General features: G+C 49.7%; 2 protein-coding genes across 2 annotated transcripts in view; one reads left to right on the forward strand and one right to left on the reverse strand.

The window, feature by feature from the left end:
- Positions 1-973: 973 nt before the first annotated feature.
- On the forward strand, positions 974-6,722 carry SMAP2 (small ArfGAP2). Its single transcript, XM_009284758.1, has 9 exons — positions 974-1,111; positions 1,694-1,779; positions 2,639-2,717; positions 3,085-3,171; positions 3,637-3,718; positions 4,241-4,341; positions 4,451-4,616; positions 4,875-5,197; positions 5,607-6,722. The coding sequence occupies exons 2-9, from the start codon at positions 1,697-1,699 to the stop codon at positions 5,730-5,732; spliced, it is 1,047 nt and encodes a 348-aa protein (XP_009283033.1). The 5' UTR covers positions 974-1,111; positions 1,694-1,696; the 3' UTR covers positions 5,733-6,722.
- Positions 6,723-15,134: 8,412 nt separating this feature from the next.
- The window catches only part of RIMS3 (regulating synaptic membrane exocytosis 3), a 5,549-nt gene continuing 1,928 nt past the window's right edge, over positions 15,135-18,755 (reverse strand). Inside the window, 6 exon segments of the mRNA XM_019473541.1 lie at positions 15,135-15,347; positions 15,544-15,683; positions 15,805-15,906; positions 17,665-17,709; positions 17,712-17,770; positions 17,910-18,051. Coding sequence (XP_019329086.1) covers positions 15,135-15,347; positions 15,544-15,683; positions 15,805-15,906; positions 17,665-17,709; positions 17,712-17,770; positions 17,910-18,051 — 701 coding nt within the window.

Consider the following 18,755-nt stretch of genomic DNA (forward strand, 5'->3'; position numbering starts at 1 on the left):
CAGCTCTAGCCAGATGATTTAGTTTTAAAACCTGCTTGTCTTGCACTGCAGAGGACTACTTCTGAAGCTGGTCTTCCTTCAGCGGGACTGAGGGTTTCGGTGGCCAGGGTCTGTCGGCCCTGGCTGGGAGGGGGGCTGTGAGTGGTGGGAGTGCCTGTGGATCTCTGCCGTCCCCTGGGTAATGTGTTGCCAGGTTTCCTTCAGAGAACTGTTTGCAGTGAGTAAAATTAAGCTTGTTAATCTTTCCCTTGTGGTTTTTTTTTCCCTGGCATGATCTCCCTTCTGCACCTTGGAGCTCTCCTGCCTGTCTGAAAGCCACATGCAAACCGTGAATCTGATTAGAGCTGTAGAAACTGCGGAGTGAACTGTTAATCGGTCTTGTGCCAGGATCTCAACCTGGGGTTCTGCCCCCAGCTCTACATTTTGGTGGCCAGAGTACTGGGCTTTGTGCTGCTCCCCTTACTCAGCTGTATCTTCCTGCATAAGACTAACAGAAGATTTGATGATGCACTCCGTATGTCAAATGCTGAGTATTTTATGCTGCTTTTCCTAGAGCACTAGTGGATATTCTGGAGCTGACTCCACTGCAATAAGGTTATCTGAGAAAGATTCTCTCTTGCTAAAGCAGGAACGCAGACTTGTATTGACATGACTGTTACATCAGTTTAAGCAAGAGGAAATTAGGGTTTTGTAGTGTCTTGGGTGGTTTGAATGCCTATTTTTCTTCCCTCCTCCTTTTAGAGTTGTGTTTGTCTTATGCAGAGCTCTCAAAATGGAAGAGGGAGGCAATAAAATACAAGTGCTAAGTACAATAATTGGGAGACAGCCTTTAAACATCCTGCTGATGTCTAACACCAATTTCTAATCTGGATGAAAATGTAAATGCCTCAGTCCCAGTTCACTTGGTACAGTTTCTCAGTTGCTCAAGGCAACTACAGGTTGACTTGATGGTGTGAAACACTTGTGTCTCTTTGCAGGGCCACGATGGGCATCCTGGAATATCGGTGTATTCATCTGTATTCGTTGTGCTGGGATCCACAGGAACCTAGGAGTTCATATATCCAGGGTAAAATCTGTCAATCTCGACCAGTGGACACAAGAACAGATACAGGTAATGCGAGTGAAACATGCACAGTGTTGTTCTGTTGGTGGGGCTTGGTAAGCTTGGAAGTAAAGTCTGAATAGGCCAGAGATGTGGGAAGTGAAGCAGGAAGAAGATACCAAACTTGGTTAGACTGGGAGGGAAAATGTCATGATTTCAGGCTTAGCAAACATCAGAGGGTAAAGACAAACACTGCAAGTTTCTGTAAAACTGCCGAAGGCGGCTGTTGGCTGGAGCTGCTGCCTACTTCCTCTCCTTGAGGCTTCCAGAGGACAAGTCCTGGACTTCCAGAGTGACACTAGGTTGCTAATGTGATATTTATCTTGTCTTTGAATAAATATTGTGCTGTGGTGCTTAGGATTGGCTAATTGCATGAGGGGGGGATCATAGCAACTGCATCAGGGATTCCCAGCTAGTAGGCTTGCACCAAAAGCCTGAGGAGTGGCTTTCAGGTACAGAACAGTCTTCACAAGCCTACATGTGCCTTCTAGTTAACAAGGATCAGACTCTTGCTTGGTAGCCTGGCATGCTAGTATGTCTAAGGGCTTTAATGTCTGAAACAAATGGTTCAAGTATTCTTTTGAATTGCAGTGCATGCAAGAGATGGGAAATGGAAAAGCAAATCGTCTTTATGAAGCCTACCTGCCAGAGAACTTCAGGCGACCTCAAACAGATCAGCACCCTTTCTTCCTTTGTTGCTGAGGAAACATGGAGTCTTTTCATCTTGTTGCTTAGTAGCTGCAGTCCTTGCATAGGAGCCTTAACTTCATGTGCCTGGGCATCAACTGTAAGAATGAGTTCCTAGCTAGGCACCCTCCAAGCATTGCTTCACCCGCAGGCTGCTTGCTTACAGAATGAAGCAGAAGAAAGCTAAAAGGATTGCTTCTGAGCTATAAGGGTGGAGAACTGGAACACGAATGTTACAACCTGAAGCTATTGCATGAGATGCACTTAGGGTCTGTGGCAAATAGGGTCGACTTTCAAAAGTGTTGAGCATTTAAAATTGTCAGTGGAGACATTAAAAGGTTTAACACTTCTGAAAAATTAAGCTGTAACTTTTACCTTACAGGAGGGTTTCTAGATGCCCAGTGCAACAGGGGTATAGTGATGTGAACCTAAAGAAACACAGGAGCACCTCTCTAACGTCATTTTTGTCTTAAGCTGGTGGCTGAGGTGCTTTTGTATGCACAGGAGCTATTTCTCTGACCACTGTGTGATTTGTGCTAATGGCATGTATGCTCTTAAGTGATGGTTGAAGTAAATAGACATCAGTGAAGAAAATACACGAGGAATTTAAGCCCTGATTTAATGTACCTTTTATATAGCACTGTTGTGCTTGGAGTAACCCAAGAGCAAAAACTGAGTAGCTGAAGTAGTTGTATCCAACACTAAATTATTTTAAGAAAGTTACTGCTGGAAATGCTCTTTAAACAGTCATTAGTTTAGTTACAGCCTGTACCTTCTATCCACATGTCAAATAATACTACGTAAGTCTTCTATTCTTGAAATCATTTGTCTTTAACAAGCTGCTTGCAGAGCTGTGGAGAGCTTCATTCGGGATAAATATGAAAAGAAGAAATACATGGACCGAAGTATTGACATCAATGCATTTAGGGTTAGTTTCTAATCACTTCTACAGAAGCTTGAATACATATTAAGGTATAAGTGTATGTCTGTCTTATGAGTAAGCAATGACTCTATGAAAATAGATAGTTTAAATGTTTCCTGTATTAGTGACTAATCTCTTCTCCAAGGCTGATTGCACTCAGTCATTCTGTAGAAAGAATTTAAATTGGAGGGGACCTTTGAAGGCCATCCTGTCCAACTCCTTGCTCAAAGCAGGACTAGCTTCAAATATAGGCCTCTAGCTGTATCTTTGTGGCTTTTTAGATTAACAGCATCATGTAAAGCTCTGTATGAACTTTCTCTTGGTATGATGACATGACTTTTGACCCTTATGTCAGTGGCTTTTTTCCTTGCAGAAAGAAAAGGATGACAAATGGAAAAGGAGTAATGAGCCAGTATCAGAAAGAAAACTGGAACCTATCATCTTTGAGAAGGTGAAAATGGTAAGACCAAAAGGCATGGTCATGGATCAATTGTAAAAACATCTCTCAAGCAGAACAGAGGTAATCCAGCTTGATATGGAAGCGTTTTTTCTGGCCTCGGTCATAGCAGTGGATGCATTGAGTCACACTAATGGTAGTAGCTTGTTTTCCACTGCTCAACCAGATACTAAGCAGACGTGTTCTGCCTTGCAGTGCAGAGCAGGTGGGAATCCTGCTACTCCCTGCTTAGCTTTCCAGCTTGAGTGGTTACTTTTTTCCTAGTTTAGAGTATGCTTAAATTTGGCAGTGGGTTCCAACATAATGGGACAATAAAACAACTATGTAATACTCTGAAATTCTGTTTGCTTTGGAAGCCCTTATGACCACTGGAAAAAAGATTTTAAGGGTTAATCTCTCATTAAAGCCTCTAAGGTATCAGAGTAAAACCAAAATTTGAACAAGACTTCTGGTGTTCTTTTTCCCTAGCCCCAAAAGAAAGAAGAAACACAGCAGTCTAGAAAAAGTTCTCCTAAATCTACTGAACCAGTAATGGACTTGCTAGGACTTGGTAAGAGCCTTTCCAGCCTTATTGCCCTTGTTACAGTGACCCTATACACCATCTTTGATCCCGTGAATTTGGTGAGCTTTCAGTACTTACTTTTCATGTCAGGTGAACGATAGCTGATAGGAATACTAGAGTATTTTGCTTAAACTACTCCAGTGCAACTCAAGCACAATGCTCAGCACTGCAGCAGAAACAGTTTTCCATGTTTTCCTCTCTGCTGGTGCAGTGGTTGTGCCTGTAGTATTACAGGGGCAGCTATAGTGGTCTCCAGACACCACGTGGCTCCTGGCTGCTCTGAGGTTAATAGGACAGATATGGCGCAGTGCAATTCCTTGGTCCTGAGCCAGCTTCTTCTCAGCACCAGAAGGACAAGCGAAGAGCTGGCAGTATGCGTTGGCTAAAGTAGGTTACAGGTCAGGTCACTGGCTTGAGTGGCATATGTGCAAACTGCTTAATTGGCAAGGAGGCTGCCCCTCAGCCTGAGGCCATCTGCGATGGATGTTCACACAGCTTTGTCTCTCCCAGATGCTCCTGTGACAACCACCATTACAAACGGCAGGCCTAGCAGCTTAGAGAAGGATCTTGATCTTTTCGCATCGGTGGGATCAAACTCTGACTCCAGGAAGGTAAGTAGGGAACATCAGTGCTTGGCAAAGCCTAGTTAGATGCTTGAATGAGATGTGTCTTCCCCTGGTGCTGAATGCAGCTGTGGCACTTGTGCTGTCTCTGTCTCAGGTCACTGGCTCTATGCCAACATCTGGAAGTGCTGGTTCTGTTCCCGAAAACCTGAATCTTTTCCCTGAGCCGGGAGGCAAAGGGGAGGAAGTGGGGAAGAAGCAGCTCTCTAAAGACTCTATCCTCTCCTTGTACGGCTCTCAAACACCTCAGCTGCCTGCGCAAGGTAACACATCTCAGAATAGAGCTGTTGAACGGCAGTACACTAATTCAGAGTGGGTGGGGTGTCCTGACAGCTGACAAGCAAAGATGTGGGAATGTAGGTGGTCCTTCTTGAGAACTGGTGAGTAGCATAATGAGCAGCTTAGTCTGGATGTCGTGGCCAAGTGAATGTTGTGGTAGTCTCTGATTTGAAGGTCGGCATTTCAGCCCTGACAATGAATACAGTGGTTCTTCCCTTCATCGCTTCTCTACCTTTTTCTAGGAGCGATGTTCATGGCCCCAGCTCAGGTGGCATATCCTGCAGCGGCATATACTAGCTTTCCAGGAATAGCCCCCTCCAGCAGCATGATGGGAGGCATGATGGCACCATCAGTGGGAATGATGGCCCAGCCTGGAGCTGCGGGGATGGTGACTCCCATGGCCATACCAGCTGGATATGTGGGTAACGTGCAGACGGCTGTCATTAGTGTCCCCAACGGGATGATGGCTGCACAGCAGGCTGGCTATGTAGCTGGCATGGCAGCAGTTCCCCAGCCCGTCTATGGTGTGCAGCCAGCACAGCAGCTTCAGTGGAACATTGCTCAGGTGAGGTGTGACCTTCTGCTGACCCAAAGGTGGATGGAGGGCAGGGGAGGCACATGCAATTAAACCTAGCCTGTTACCTGAAGACTTCAGTGCTTTTATAGCCCGGCTCCTGGGGTTGGGTGAGGTCTGCTGATACTGCAGGCAAACAGGGATCACAAAGGAGTAACTTGTTCAGAGGTCTCTGCTTGGTGGAGAACAAAAATGAGTGCAACATCAGCTAAAAAGAAAACTTCCTCAGCTTGCTAGATGGGCATACACCTGAGAAGCCAGTGACTTCTGTGCACCATAACTCTTTAGAAGAACTTGCTTAAGCCTGTAATATGTTGGGGAGCAAGAGTTTTGCCTTTGACTGCTGTGGGCTGGCAGTCTCCTTGACATAGCCTTGACTTCTCTCCTCTCCCCTTTGCAGATGACCCAGCAGATGGCTGGGATGAACTTCTATGGAGCTAATGGCATGATGGGATATGGACAGTCAATGGGTGGAGGAGGTGCCCAGGGAAGCAATCAGTCCCTCAGCACTCAGATGTGGAAATGATCCCTTGCGTTGTGACCATTTTTGCCTTCTGTTCTGTTCTTCAAAACTGCTCCATGAGACATTCAGGGTTTTTCTTTCTGGCTGGCTGCCCAGCCTGAACCTCTTTCCATAACCGAGACCCATTTCTGCCTTTTCACTGTCAGACACGGTGAAACCTCGGTGACCAGAACCTGAGCTCCCCTGTATTTAGCACAGTCAATGCACACTTCTGGGGTGGACCCCCTCGTTGCACAAACCTCCACTAATGCTTCTGGGTAGCACTTAATGTCCTGCTGGGTATCTTAGCAGAGGTGTGACTGAGGAACTTGGGAAATCTGTACTTAATACTGCCTGTAATGTCAGGCCTTTTAAGAATCACTTAAACTCTAGTATTAGTAGGGGTTTTGGTTAGCAGAGGGGTGGAAACCTTGTTTGGTGCTGAGGAACTGGATTTTAACCCAAGCCCAGGGGCAAGCAAGCCTTGCTACCTCTTCCCTTGAGCAGAGTTCTCCGGAGCTGAGGCCTCGCTGTGCTTGGCTCGCCAACCCTCATTGGAACCAAAGTCATTTTGAAGACCCCTCTCCCTCCCCCCGTGAGCAAGCAGGATTCTCGCACAGTGTGGGGGCAAGCTGTTTGGAATGTGAAACTTGCACTTCAGAGTGGCTTTTCTGTCCATATGGTATTGATGTATTTAACTTTTAACAATCTAACTGAGAGTTAACTTATCGAGGGCTGAGAGCCCACTGCAAGTTTTCTTACACTTTTAAAATTACTATGACATCCTAATTTATACTTTTTTCATATTTTTTTGTTCCTGTGTAATCCTGGTACCCTTTCCTGGCTAGCTTTTGACATTTTAATCTAGGCATAAAAAGTGGGTGGGTCAGATTTCTTTTCTCATCTTCAGTAGAATACAACTGCTTAAACTCATCAGCGTGAGCAAGAAGTCAGACTTCTGCGGTCTACTTTATCCTGTGTATATGTAAATTCCCAAATAAAATATTGCAGTGAAACCTCAACTGACTTACCTTGTTTTTAAACAGCATAACAGATTGTGTTAAGCACTACTGTCACCGGTGTGAGTTGTTCACTTCAGGTGTGTGGGGATTTGGAGCCTTTCATCCAAATCAGACTAACTCCATCTGCTTTGTAGCAGGGCTGCGTCCCAAATGTCAGGCGAGAATAGCGTTTGCCTGAAAGCTAAGGACTATCACCGTGCAAAGAACCAGGCTCAGCAGAGGCAGAATCAGGTCAGTTGACACTTTTTATATACAAGAGAGACTCTCAGCTTGGGGGTGTGGGTAAAGGCAGCATTCCTGCAGCTGTGGCTGCAGGGAGGACTTAAATTATTAGGACTGCAGCTTTACACTAATGTTCAACAAAACCTGGCCAAGGCCTATTCAAAAGGTAAATTTTACGCTTTTACAAAAAGTGGTAATGGTGAGAATATGCAGGGCTGGGGGGATCTAGGAGTCGCCTAAAGAACAGATATGAAGGCCAGTTTTCCTCAGGCTTGTGGGTGGCTCTGTGCAGCTGCAGGGGAGAGCTCAGCTAATTGTGTGAGCCTTGAGTTGATGGTACTCTGCTTGCGTATTAATTATGGTATTTCTTTCCTCAGGTCAAAACCTGCTTTTTTCAGAAAAAGAGGGTTTCTTCCTCTTCCCCTCCTCCCCAGCATATCAGCTGGGGGGAGGGTTGGCTTTTTTTAAGCTACGCATGTGGTTTTGGGCTGGATGCTTTGAGAAGCTCAACTCAAGCACAGAAAAAAGTTTTCAAGCTGGCTTTAATCATCTTCACTTGCTGCCCCAATACTGTACATGCAGGTACAAGCCAATGAAAATGTGAATATTTCAGTTTTTTCCTCCTTGGGAAAACTGGCTAAGAATATTTTACAAAATAGCGTGCACCCTCACAGCCATCAGTCCTGCTGCATATAAACCACAAAAATACAAGAGTTTTACATTAAGAAAGACCACACACATATAAAACATTACATAACACGGGTATAAAATTGCCATTTGCTTTTTTAAATCTATTACCATTCTCAAGTATCCATCACAAGCCCATCCCCTTGTCTTGAACATGGAACTGGGGCTTAAAGGACCCCCGAGTTCTCCCCTCTGCGGTGTTTATTTTAAGGTGGAGTTGTTAAACTTACGAATCTGTCATCAAAGCAAAGTTTATCACAAAATACAAGTGGGCTAGCGAAGGCAGCCAAATTTGTTCACTAGTGCGATTACGTCCTGGCTTCCAAAAGTACAAAGCTACCCAGGGTGAGTGTGTCAGTCCTGTACGAGTTCTGCACCTAACTCTCCTTTTCCCCTTAGGTAACGGATGCACACAGAAAGATGTAAGGTTGACGTGTGCCACTCAAATGGTGAGATGTCTGCTACCTTTTTTCATTAGAGATTGAAGGCTAAGCTTGTAGTAGCAATTAACTCGTGGCTAATGGAGTTCTGGCAATTTCCCAATCTAATGGCGCTCTCTTGGTTTAGGTAATTCTTTTCAATGCAACTCGTTGGGGACTTAAGGATGGAAAACATGAAGCAGCATAGATTGCTGTGTCCTTTTGTATGATGCACCCCTGTCAAGATACTCGTCTTAGCCTTCTGAAGCAGCTACTGGGAGGAGAAAGGCTGTGGTTAGAAATGACTGGCTGGCTGAGTTGTTCTGGGTGCATCTCTGATTGCCTCATACCTTTAACGATCTTGGACCCTTTTATGTAAATTTTCTTTGCCAGTGCATGTTAGTATTCTGCCCCCTCGTACTTTTTGGGGGGCTAACGCAGTTTAAAAGGCATAGGCTGTGTTTAAAGATTTGTAAGGGATAGGTAAAATCCCTCGTGTGTCTTGTTTGGGAATATAAATTCTGAATTTTTCGATAGGATGAATGCTTCGGTTTGGGTGCTTCTAAAAAATTCATTGGTGCTTTTCTCTGTGTGCTTACATGGGTTTGGTTTAGGTTTTTTTCCTGGTGCCATTAGTAATCAAATTCAAGGACAAAGTTCAATTCAAACTTGTAGCTGCTACTTTACCAAGTGCTGTTACTAAGACAGATGTGTATGTTTTTATATTTGAGGTATAAACTTCTGGGATTAATGACAGATTCTTGAGTCCTGGACAATATCTTAAATGGTCCAGTGCTTGTTCGTCACTTAATTTTGAGGTGGGGAGTAGGACAACATGATGGGGAAGATTATTTAGTTTTAACTGCATGAAAAGATCAAGCCCTTTTAAGAAAACAAGGCCACCAACTTCAAAGTGCTAACATTCAAGAGGCATCCGCTGCCAGGGTCCCTGGCCCGTTGGGTACAAGGAGGGGGGTCCTGCTCCATCCAGAGGCCCTGTGATATCGAGCATTGCTTCACGGTTCTCACTGCGAGTGTTAGGGCAAAGTTCCCTTTTTTTTTTTTAGCGAGTACTGGGATCTAGCAGGTATATACAGACAGCGATCCTGTTAGATCGGATCAGTGTTCAATACCTGTCCTCCTGCTGGAGGGACACCCTTTCTGCCTACTTCTGAGGCTCCCTCTCTCCATCCACACTCCAGGCAAAAGCTTTAGTGAGGGTTTAGTGCTCCTCCAAGAGCAGCAGCACTGTCCCCAGCTTGTCACATCCGAGGTGCTCGCCTCCTTGCCGGCCCTTTGTGGGAGGGGAGGACTGTTAGGGGAGCAGGACTGCAAACACCTGCCTGTCGGGCTAAAGGGCAGCCTTTGGAGCGCTGTTTATCTACACGCTTTTTAACAGGAGAGATGAGGGGGGGGGTACCTACTGTCTAGCTGAATCATCCCCCCGCTCCAGAGAAGCACTCTGGCCTCCTTTCCCTTGCCCTTTAGCTCAGCAATCAATAGTGCAAGTGCGAAATGAAGCAGAGGTTGGGCTCGCAGGAGCCAGCATGGGAGCAGGTGGTAAATGCACACCCCGTACAATTGCTCTTCATTGCACAGTTACAACAAAAAATAACCTGAACGTGATAGAGTGCACTAAGCTCTGGTTCTTAAAAAAAGAGAAAAGGAAGGGGGGAAAAAAAAAGAATGAGGTATACCAATAATCGGAGCTCCAGCCAGGCACAGTGGTCACACCAGCTCTTGGGTCTTAGTGGCAGCTGCTAAACCAAGCTGCTTTCTCCTGGATTCCTCGGTGCTACTGTGCTCCGTTCTGGTGTCTGTGCCCGAGGCAGACGATCGGGGTTAAACAGTGTGGCGGTTATTCAGACAGCAAGACAAACACTTAGGCCCTTTACTGTACATTTTTCCAAGTCTACTTTTAAAACCTACATCTTCTCCAAATGCGGACCAGCTTGGTTAAGGTGAGTGTTATTGTCACGTCTGGTCACTGAGTCTGTTTTGTACAGCTTCAGCTGTGTTACACGTAGCACATCTTTACCCCACCAATTCCGACCGTGCTTATTGCAGACACTTCTTTTTCCACAGGAAGTCTTTTCTGCAGCCTTTCAACCTTCTTTTTAGCTCATAAACATAACTCTTGCACCTCTAACAACCAGCTGAGGGTTGGGGCGTTTTCTATGCTTGTGAACATGAAGTAGAAGGAAGACTTCCAGTTGAAACAGCTTTGCTAGAGAAACGTTGGAGCGGGCCGTCATGCCTTTGGCACATCACAGGATGCAAACCTTGGTTTTACTGAGGGGAATTTTACAGATCTGTCTGGAGGCATGAAAACCCAAAGGAAAGCAGAGAGAGCTCTTAATATCTTTTTCCATCTGTGATGCAAAACACATTTAGACTTTGAATTCAGCCATCAAGAAGAACGGTGCCTGAACACTGTTCCTTGACCTTTAAAATGCAGTTATTTTCCAAATCAGTAACCAAATGCACACCCTTAAGGAAGTTCACAGATATGCATTGTCCAAGCGTTTCACATCAATCTGGGAAGAAGTGTCCGAGTCAACTGGAAGAAAATAGAAGGTGGACTCTATGCCTGAAAAAACATCACCGGTGCTGTTTTTATAAATGGTCTTACATCAGTAAAGACCCTTAAATTGTACTCACTGCTGCTGAGTATTTGCAAGCCCACTTAAACAAGCAAAGGTATTTAAATGTGTTAACTCCTCTCACGTGCACCGATGTGCGCAAACACGTACGAATACAGGCTTGACTTTTCAAGTCGCATCGCTGCTAGAGCAGTCGTGTAAGACAGTGAACAGAAGTGATTCCCTACCAGCGAAGGGAATCCTGATCTCCTGTAGGAATTTCTGGTCTCGTATTTGCAATCGAGAGCTACATCTGTAACTGCTGCTGGAGAAAAAGAGCTGGAAAAGGTGGCTGTGGAGGGAATACTTCCCACCATCTCAGTTGCACTTAATAGGTTTCATTTTCTGATTGCTGGCCAGGGAGTTGGTTCTGCATCTCACTTGATTTCAGGAAAACTATGTCTAAGCATCCTCTCCTCGTGCTTTCAACATGCTATGACGCTGATGAAACGGGAGCTAATTTCTGATTGAGCCCAGAAGCCTGGCCCACCTTCTGGTGCTGCAGAAAATTTTCGGTTACTCAGCTTTGGCAAATAAAGCCTGTTCCAGGCTTGTAGAAAACCCAGGGATAACTTAGGCCTGGGCATGAAATCATGCGCTTTGCTGCGTGGCCGAGACACTTTTTTTTACTAGAGTTTTAGTGTTTTCTGCGCTTTGCTGCATGGCCGAGACACTTTTTTTTACTAGAGTTTAGGGGATGTTTAAGTATCATTTCAAGGCTATTTTGGCAAAATCCATCCTCGTTACTCAAGTAGGGTGCCTTGATTCTGACACCAGCATCTCCTGTCAGCTGTGCCATAGTAAGGTCTTCTGTGTCTCAGGTGGGTGCTGCGTGCTACTTGCTGCTCACTTACTGCTGGGAGTGCTGGGTATAAAACGGGCTGCAAAGCTGATTCAGTTTAATATTAATTATTCTTTCTAGGGGAAAATATCTGGAAAGTCGAATGGTTTGAATTTCCTTTCCTGATGAAAGGTGGAGGAAAGGGAGGAAAGAATCTAACACGTAATAGCTAGTCAGTGCAGCCACCTTTTGCAAATCATATAGTACATTTAAAAAAATTGTCCTTTGCAATAAAACATTCCCTCAGAAAAAAAACTGGAGCCCAGAAGCTTGTGGTTTTCCTGGTGTGTCGTGTGTAGAAAGCAACTGGCTGTCTTGGCTCTTTTGTTCTTGTTGTTCAAGGAGGGAAAACATCTGACGTGTGGTCTCACGCATTCAGAAATGGGAAGGAGCTGATGCTGCAATGTAAACGTGGCACACTTCGGTCTCTTCTCCCATTTTAGTTTTTCTACACAAGTGTAAGGTGGGTCCTGACCCAGATGCTTCCCCAGAGAAGTGAGTACCAGCTCCCTGGGGGGACTGGACGCGTGGCGCTGAAAACGAAGCAGCTAAGGTTTTGATGGGTTTCAGTTTGTCTAGTGAGCAACAATCATTTGAAGTCACCGGCACGGTGGCTCCGCCTTGCCGGGCTCTCGGTGAGCAGGAGGAATTGTTCCCACGAGCCCATCGCGTCGCAGCAAATGAGAATACACCACTGAGAAAGAACTGGGGTGCCGTTTGTTCTGATGTTAGCTACGCTGTTACCCTCCCAGGCATCCTCAGTCTATCGATGATAAAAAAAATAAGCCAAAGTATTTGGGTTTTCCGTGTTCCCTGGAGTACCCAGGTGTGCCTTCCAGAAGATAGTTCTTTTCTCTGGATTTTCCACGTGCCAGCAAGGGCAGGTTTTTCAACTGGCGCAGAACCGGTGAGCCTTTTGCTAGACCTCGGGCATCTGCTGCTGTGGGTGCGTGCCCGGCTGTCCCGGTGTTCCTGCTGCTCTTCATCAGCTTCTGTTCCCTATCTCGAGAAAAGCGTTATGCTGCTCGTGGAGAGGGAGAGCAGTAAAGCTCTGCAACTCCCTGGAGAAATTTACAGCCAGCGAGCTCTGTGCTGGAAGGGGAAGGGGGTGGGATGCTGCGTCCACACCAGTGAGCAGAAAATACCTGCAGAACTCCCTGCCCTGCCCACGCTGCTATTCCACTTCTCTGTGGACGTGGTTATTGTTCCACCACAGGCAGATTTTTCATTTTTCCCTTGAAATAAAGTTGGTAAAGCGAAAGCAAATAATGTTAGCTTGAAGGAGCAGAAAGCTTTTCCTCTTAAGATGCCTTCCCTCACGTATATTCAAAAATCCAGCACGCTGGGGCAGAGAAAAAGTTTAGCCTCATCCAGGCGTCGTTGACCTCCTATAACTGCTTCGTGCTCTGGAAGGAACGTCGTGTTCAAACCGTTGTTTATTCCTGTTTCAGTAGTCAGGGCACCGAGTTTGCTTCCTCAAACCGCTTGAGCCTGTTAGTGCATCCTACGGTCCTATGCGTCACCATTCAGCACGAGCTCAGAAATCGGTGCGCGTTGCTTGGAAAAGCACTTACCGCTCTAGCAGACGAGGATTTAATCTTTTACAAGGCAGGCACTGGGGTCTTGAAGCAGGCCCCTCTCCATCCCTGGTCAGCAGCATCCAGCCCACTCTCTTCTCGGTCTGCAGTGATTTTGGTTTGGTAAAGATCCAAAGTCCACGATAGCAGCTGAAGTTCCTTGACACGACGTCGCTAAAATCGTGGCGGTGTCGGGTAAACCAGCTGCCGAGCAGTGGAGTTTCGCTGACCCCCGGTTTTGGGTTTGTGGAGGGGACAGCTTCATCGCAACAGTCTTTTCCTTCAGGTTTGGTTTTGTTCCGTTGTGGCAACAGGTTCAAGCTGGTTCATCGTTCCTGGCGTCACCAGGAGAACCACAGGTTGGTTTTGTTGTGCTCTGTGCATTGTGAAATTCTCTGCTTTGCCAATAAATAATTGTAAAAAAAATCCCAACTGTGCTGTGGGTTGACTTGTGTTAAAGACTGAAGGTCAGAGCCGTCTGGCCGGTATAAATTCCCCATTAACCTTTTGTCCTCTTCCAGTCTCAAGACTGCTCATCTTTTGGTGTGTTGGTTTTTTTTCTCTCTTTTGGAAACTGATCCTTCAGGACAGTCATTGTGTTAAGTATATTTTATGAAGAAACCAGAGTTTCTAGTGGTGTCTCCCCTGAGTATTTTCAGCAAATTTCATTAGGCACCTTCAAAAAAAGCTTCCGTAATTCTCGGTTTTGCTACAAGAACTGGTCCCTCGGGGGGAACCAAAATGCTGCTTTAAAAACAAACAAACAAAACATACAAACAAAAAACCCAAAACACTCATCCTGATAATAAATTCAAAGCATCTAGTCCTTTGTTCATACCCTCTCAGTCACCCTAATTCCAGATCAGCAGAAGATGCTGTTGAGATGTTCCCCTGTAGCGTACCAACAAGTCGAGAGTTAGAGAAAGGTGCGTCCTGCCGCGGGGTCTGGCAAACCCTCTGCTCCTACTTGAAATTCAAGTATCGAGGAGAGCACCCCAGACCTCGAGCTGGCCCTCGCGGGAGGAAGGGGCTGGGAGCCAGACGATCAGCCAGCATCACGGTACTCCTGCTCCGTCAGGTCACCTTCTCCTGACTCGAATTTTCACGTGAGGCATCGCAGAGTTTATTTTTTGGGTCTTGCTTTGGCCGTACAAGACCACGGTCAGTGGTGAAACACGAGGATAAGACCAGCGTATGCTTAGGTGAGGCGAGTGCACCTTTTTCTGTTCTCTCTCGCTTTGGCAATGTCACTGGTCACAGGCTACATGCTACCGAAAAAAAAAATTAGAAATAGAAAGAAAAACGGCCACCAGAAGTGCTTGCTCAGTGTCGCAGGATTTGTGTTGGAAAACGAACAAACGGGAAGTGACTGCCAGATGTTTCCGGTCAATCCGGAGTCTCTTGGATATTGCAGAGAGTGAGTGTGTTGCTAGCACGTGGCGAGCTACATAATAGAAGATGCTACATTCCTTGGGAAGAAAAAAAAAATAGTGCTGAGTTGGATTTTTTCTGAGGTTTTTTCTTTGAAAAGCTACCTTTTCCTCAGAGGCAAGGAAATGAAATTGAAGGAAAAGAAACCTCGTCAACATGCTGCTTGCAGCGGCGCTGAATGAATCGGACCGAGATGCTCTCGCCGGGGGGTCAGGAGAGAAACGCGTCGCTTCGATTCCTTTCCGACGGGGTGACGGGACGAGGTGCGGTAACAGTCTCGGGATCGGTTGGCACTCGCGGCCCTCGGTCTGCTTCATGAGGGGGGGTGGGTTTTGCTTCTCCTTCCCCCTGCCTCAAAACACACGGCCCTCGCTCCCTCTCCGACGTCCCCCTCTGTGCGCCGGGACGCATGCTCGGGCAGGAGTGTGTCGAGAGTGGGTTTGTTTCGGGAAGGAGATTTTAAAAAAAAAAAAAAAAAGGAAAAAAAGAAAAAAAAGGGACAGGGTATTTACAGCTATCCACTAACAGTTTTGGTAGGTCAGGACGTCTCCTTTCCCCTCCCGGCCTCTCCCACCAACCTGCCGCCTACGGGCAGGAGGGGCTGGTGGAGCTCTCCAGGGAGGACTGGGAGAGGCGGCGCGTCAGAGGTCCGATGCTGGAGTCGGCCAGCGAGGAGGTGGGGAAGAGTTTGTACCAGCCCGCGACCGCACTGGAGAGATCGAGCTCCTCCAAGACGATCTGGGCCATCCCCATGAAGCACTTGTGGTCCATGCGCCCGTAATCTCCCCAGACGATCACCTGCGGGGCAGAGAAGGCGTTAGGGGACCTGCCCCGTTCGCCGGGTGGGAGTTTTGGGGAAAACTCGGCAAACTCGGCGTGCCCGGCGGGGAAGGGCCCGCCGTGATCGGGATGGGGAGGCTGCGGGTTTCTATGCCCTGTCCTTGCTCCCCTAATCCCTCCCTGTCCCCAAGTATCTGTGCGGGGAGTACGTCACCTGCAGGACTTTGCCCTGGGGACTCTCCTCGAAGAGCAGAGGCTGCTGGTATGACGGGTCGCAGGTTTTCTTCACCACCTTGGTCTTCTTCTTGGCCAGGCAGACGCCGTTCTCCAACAGATAAACTTTCACGTAGGTGGCTGCGTTGGAAAACGGGTGGGAAACACTGACTCGGAGCAGGCTGCTGTGATGGTCCCAGCACAGCGCCCGTCTCCATCATTCCCCCTCCATCCCCGACACCCTCCCTCTCCAGCCACCTACCAGGGATGGACTTGGAGCCCATCTTCGGGATAAGTCCCCTCGCCTGGATCACCTCCACCTCCAGCTGCCCGTTCCGGTCAGCCATGCCGATGTGGACATCGCCTGGGCAGAGGGACGAGACGTGCTCAGCACCCTCCCCGATGGCCACCTCCCACCGGGGACAGCCCCAGCCCTGGGCCGGGCTGGTCCCCACCAGCTCTCCCTTTTGGTGCTGCCAAAAAGCAGGTGGGAGATGTCATCTCCGGGGCTGGCAGCCTCGGCACCCCCACACCGCCGCCTGCTCCCCATCCTCAGCACCCAGCGCTCAAGTGCACCGAGCATCCCGCCACCGGGTGCGTGATTTATCATGAATTTGGAGGAAGGACAAAGCCAAGCTGATGTGAAGATGCTTGGATTTGAGCAGCAAAGAGAGAACCAGGTGAGAGCCCCCTGCTCCCCTCCTCCCCGCCCTCCCTGCCGGCTCCATCCCACAGCGGTCTTGCAGGGGGATTTTTTTTCCCTCGTGATGGGAAAAGGGGCTGGGATTAACCAGGGTTGTGCCTTGACCAGGCGATGCCCTCAGCCGGGGGGCGGGCGAGACCCTGGCAAGAGCAGGAGAGGCTGGGGCAGGAGGGGTTGATGGCTGAGCAACCCCACCGGGGCCAGCACCCGCCAGCGCCCGTCTGCCCGGGACACTTCACTGGGGTCCTTCCCCGTTCCCTGCGGAGGGGCATCCGCAGGAAAAAACGTGGCCGGGCACCTCTTGAGCTCGGTGTGAAGTTGTTCTCCCACTTACGCTGTCCTGCTGTCCTGCTCGTACGTACGTATGTCCGTTGGCTGGTGGGTCCCTGTCGCCGCTGCCTTGTGGCCCCGGGGGGGGAGTGGGGATGGGGAAGGGGCAAGCTGACGTCCCAGCGGGGTTTAATAGGAGCGAGATGAACCTGGATGTTCTCAAAACACACTTGGCATTTCAACAGCAAGTCAGGGCCAGCGCCGAGGGCTGCGCAAGGAACCGGCCGGCGGGAGAGGAACGAGCTGTTGTTGCGGCAGGGGAGGGGGAAGGGCAGGAGCCGTAGGGATTTGGCATGCCGCGGGCACTGCGGGACCTTGCGCCAAGGGAAGCCGGCGGTGTACCCTCCCTGGGAAGGTGGGCAAACCCAGAGGGGTCCAACTGCCCCCCTTCCCTTCCCTCCCACCGGGGGTTTTATGCGGGGCCAGCAGGACCAGGTCCCTGTGCTGCAGGGACTGGGGGGGCAGGACGGGGGACCCTGGTTACTGCGGCTCCCCCGGGGCAGCTCTCCCCATTCCCAGCAGCTCTAGCTCCTGAGCAGGACGCGGGGCAGACACCTTGGTGTGCCCTGGGAGCAGCTGGGAACACGCTGCTGCTGGCTGGAAATTCAGACTTGGGGCACGACTTTCTATAGCCATTTGGGATTTAAAAGGGAAAAATGGAACAAACCCGGGTTTTGTTGGGTCCCCTCTGCAGCAAGATGCTCGGAGGAGCCGATGCACAGCAGAGGGGCAGAGGAGACCTCGGGAAAAGGCAGAGCTGCTGCTTCCCCCTGCGGGTGTCCTGCCCTGAGCCCTGCACGGGACGTTCCCTCCCCTCGCGGAGCCGGCAGCGGGAGCAGCAGGGGAAGGCCAGAGCATCTGCAAGCCATGCACCGACCCGGCACGTGCTCAGCAGCAAGGGATGCTGCTGGGATCCAGCCTGTCCCCCGGAGCCGGTGGGACACTTTCCCCCCCGCAGCCCCTTCCCTCTCGCTGGAGCATCCTCTTGCACTGCCCGGCCCCGCACCAGGCAAGACACAGCCCTTGCTCTGCGGGGCTGGAGACGGCACCCCCTTCCCCGGGCAGGGATCCCCCTCGGCTGGCACTCACCCATCGGCGGGGGGGCCCCCGTCTGCCGCCCCCCCAACTGCCCAGCCCATCGAGAAAGTCGCTGAACTGGCTCTCGGCGCCCAGCCGGGTCGTGGGGAAGATGAACCTGTGCCGGGGAGAGCAGGGAGAGCAAAGGGCTTTTGTCGAGCATCAGGCCGACGGGTCTCAAGCAAGATCCCCCGGGAGCAGAGGGAGGGTGCCCAGCCCCAGCTCCCGTCCCCCCGTGCCACCCCGCGGTGCCTTACGTGCCGTCGGAGCTGTTGCTGTTGGTGCTGCCGTCGGTGGACTCCCGGCTGCCTTGCCGGGTGACCCTGGTCCTCATCTCCACCGCGATGCCGGTCTCCGTGCTCCTCCGGATGTTGCTGCGCAGCTTTTTGGGGCCGCCCTCTGGAAGCCAAAACAGGGGTGAGCCCGGGAAGCACTCGCTGCCCCTGGACCCTCCTGCAGGACGGGCGTCAAACCAGACAGAAGAATCAGGGTGCCAGGCACAGCCGGAGCCTCTCGTGTGCTGCTCCCCACCTTTGGTACGTTATTCATTGTGATTTATGCAACCTTTCCCTGGGGATGAAACCCTGCAGGACCCCGCACAGGCACATGTCCCGGTGCCACTCACACCGTGCTGGAGAGCCACAGGCTGCCCGTGCTCCCCGTGTCCCAGCCCCATCTCCCCACAGCCCTCGCTCAGCACCGATGCCATCGTGCCTTTGCATGGCTGAAAGCCCACCTGCACCTCAGTCATCTCTCCCGCGTGCTGAGACCCACCAGACTCAGCTCACATGTGCTGACACCGTCCCAGCCTGCTGCCTGGCCTGTGCTGCTGCAGGGCTACCTCCCAGCCTCCAAAATCCCCAGGGCCCCGTCGATGTGCCAATGTTCCTGAGCCGCAGGGGACGGGCACCCCCAGTGCTGCAAGCAGGCACAGCCCCGACGCTGACTGATCAGCGAAGTCTCCCCTTCTCCACGCAGTTACAGTCCCTGCCACCACGCGTCCCAGGTGGTGGCAGGTGGCAGATGGCAGAAGGAGGACCGTGACCCGAGCATCCACCGCTGGCACTGCCGGCAGCCCTGGCATCGCCGGCAGCCCCCCCCCT

This window comes from Aptenodytes forsteri, unplaced genomic scaffold (assembly GCF_000699145.1).
Source record: "Aptenodytes forsteri isolate BGI_AS27 unplaced genomic scaffold, ASM69914v1 Scaffold7, whole genome shotgun sequence".
NCBI lineage: Eukaryota > Metazoa > Chordata > Aves > Sphenisciformes > Spheniscidae > Aptenodytes > Aptenodytes forsteri.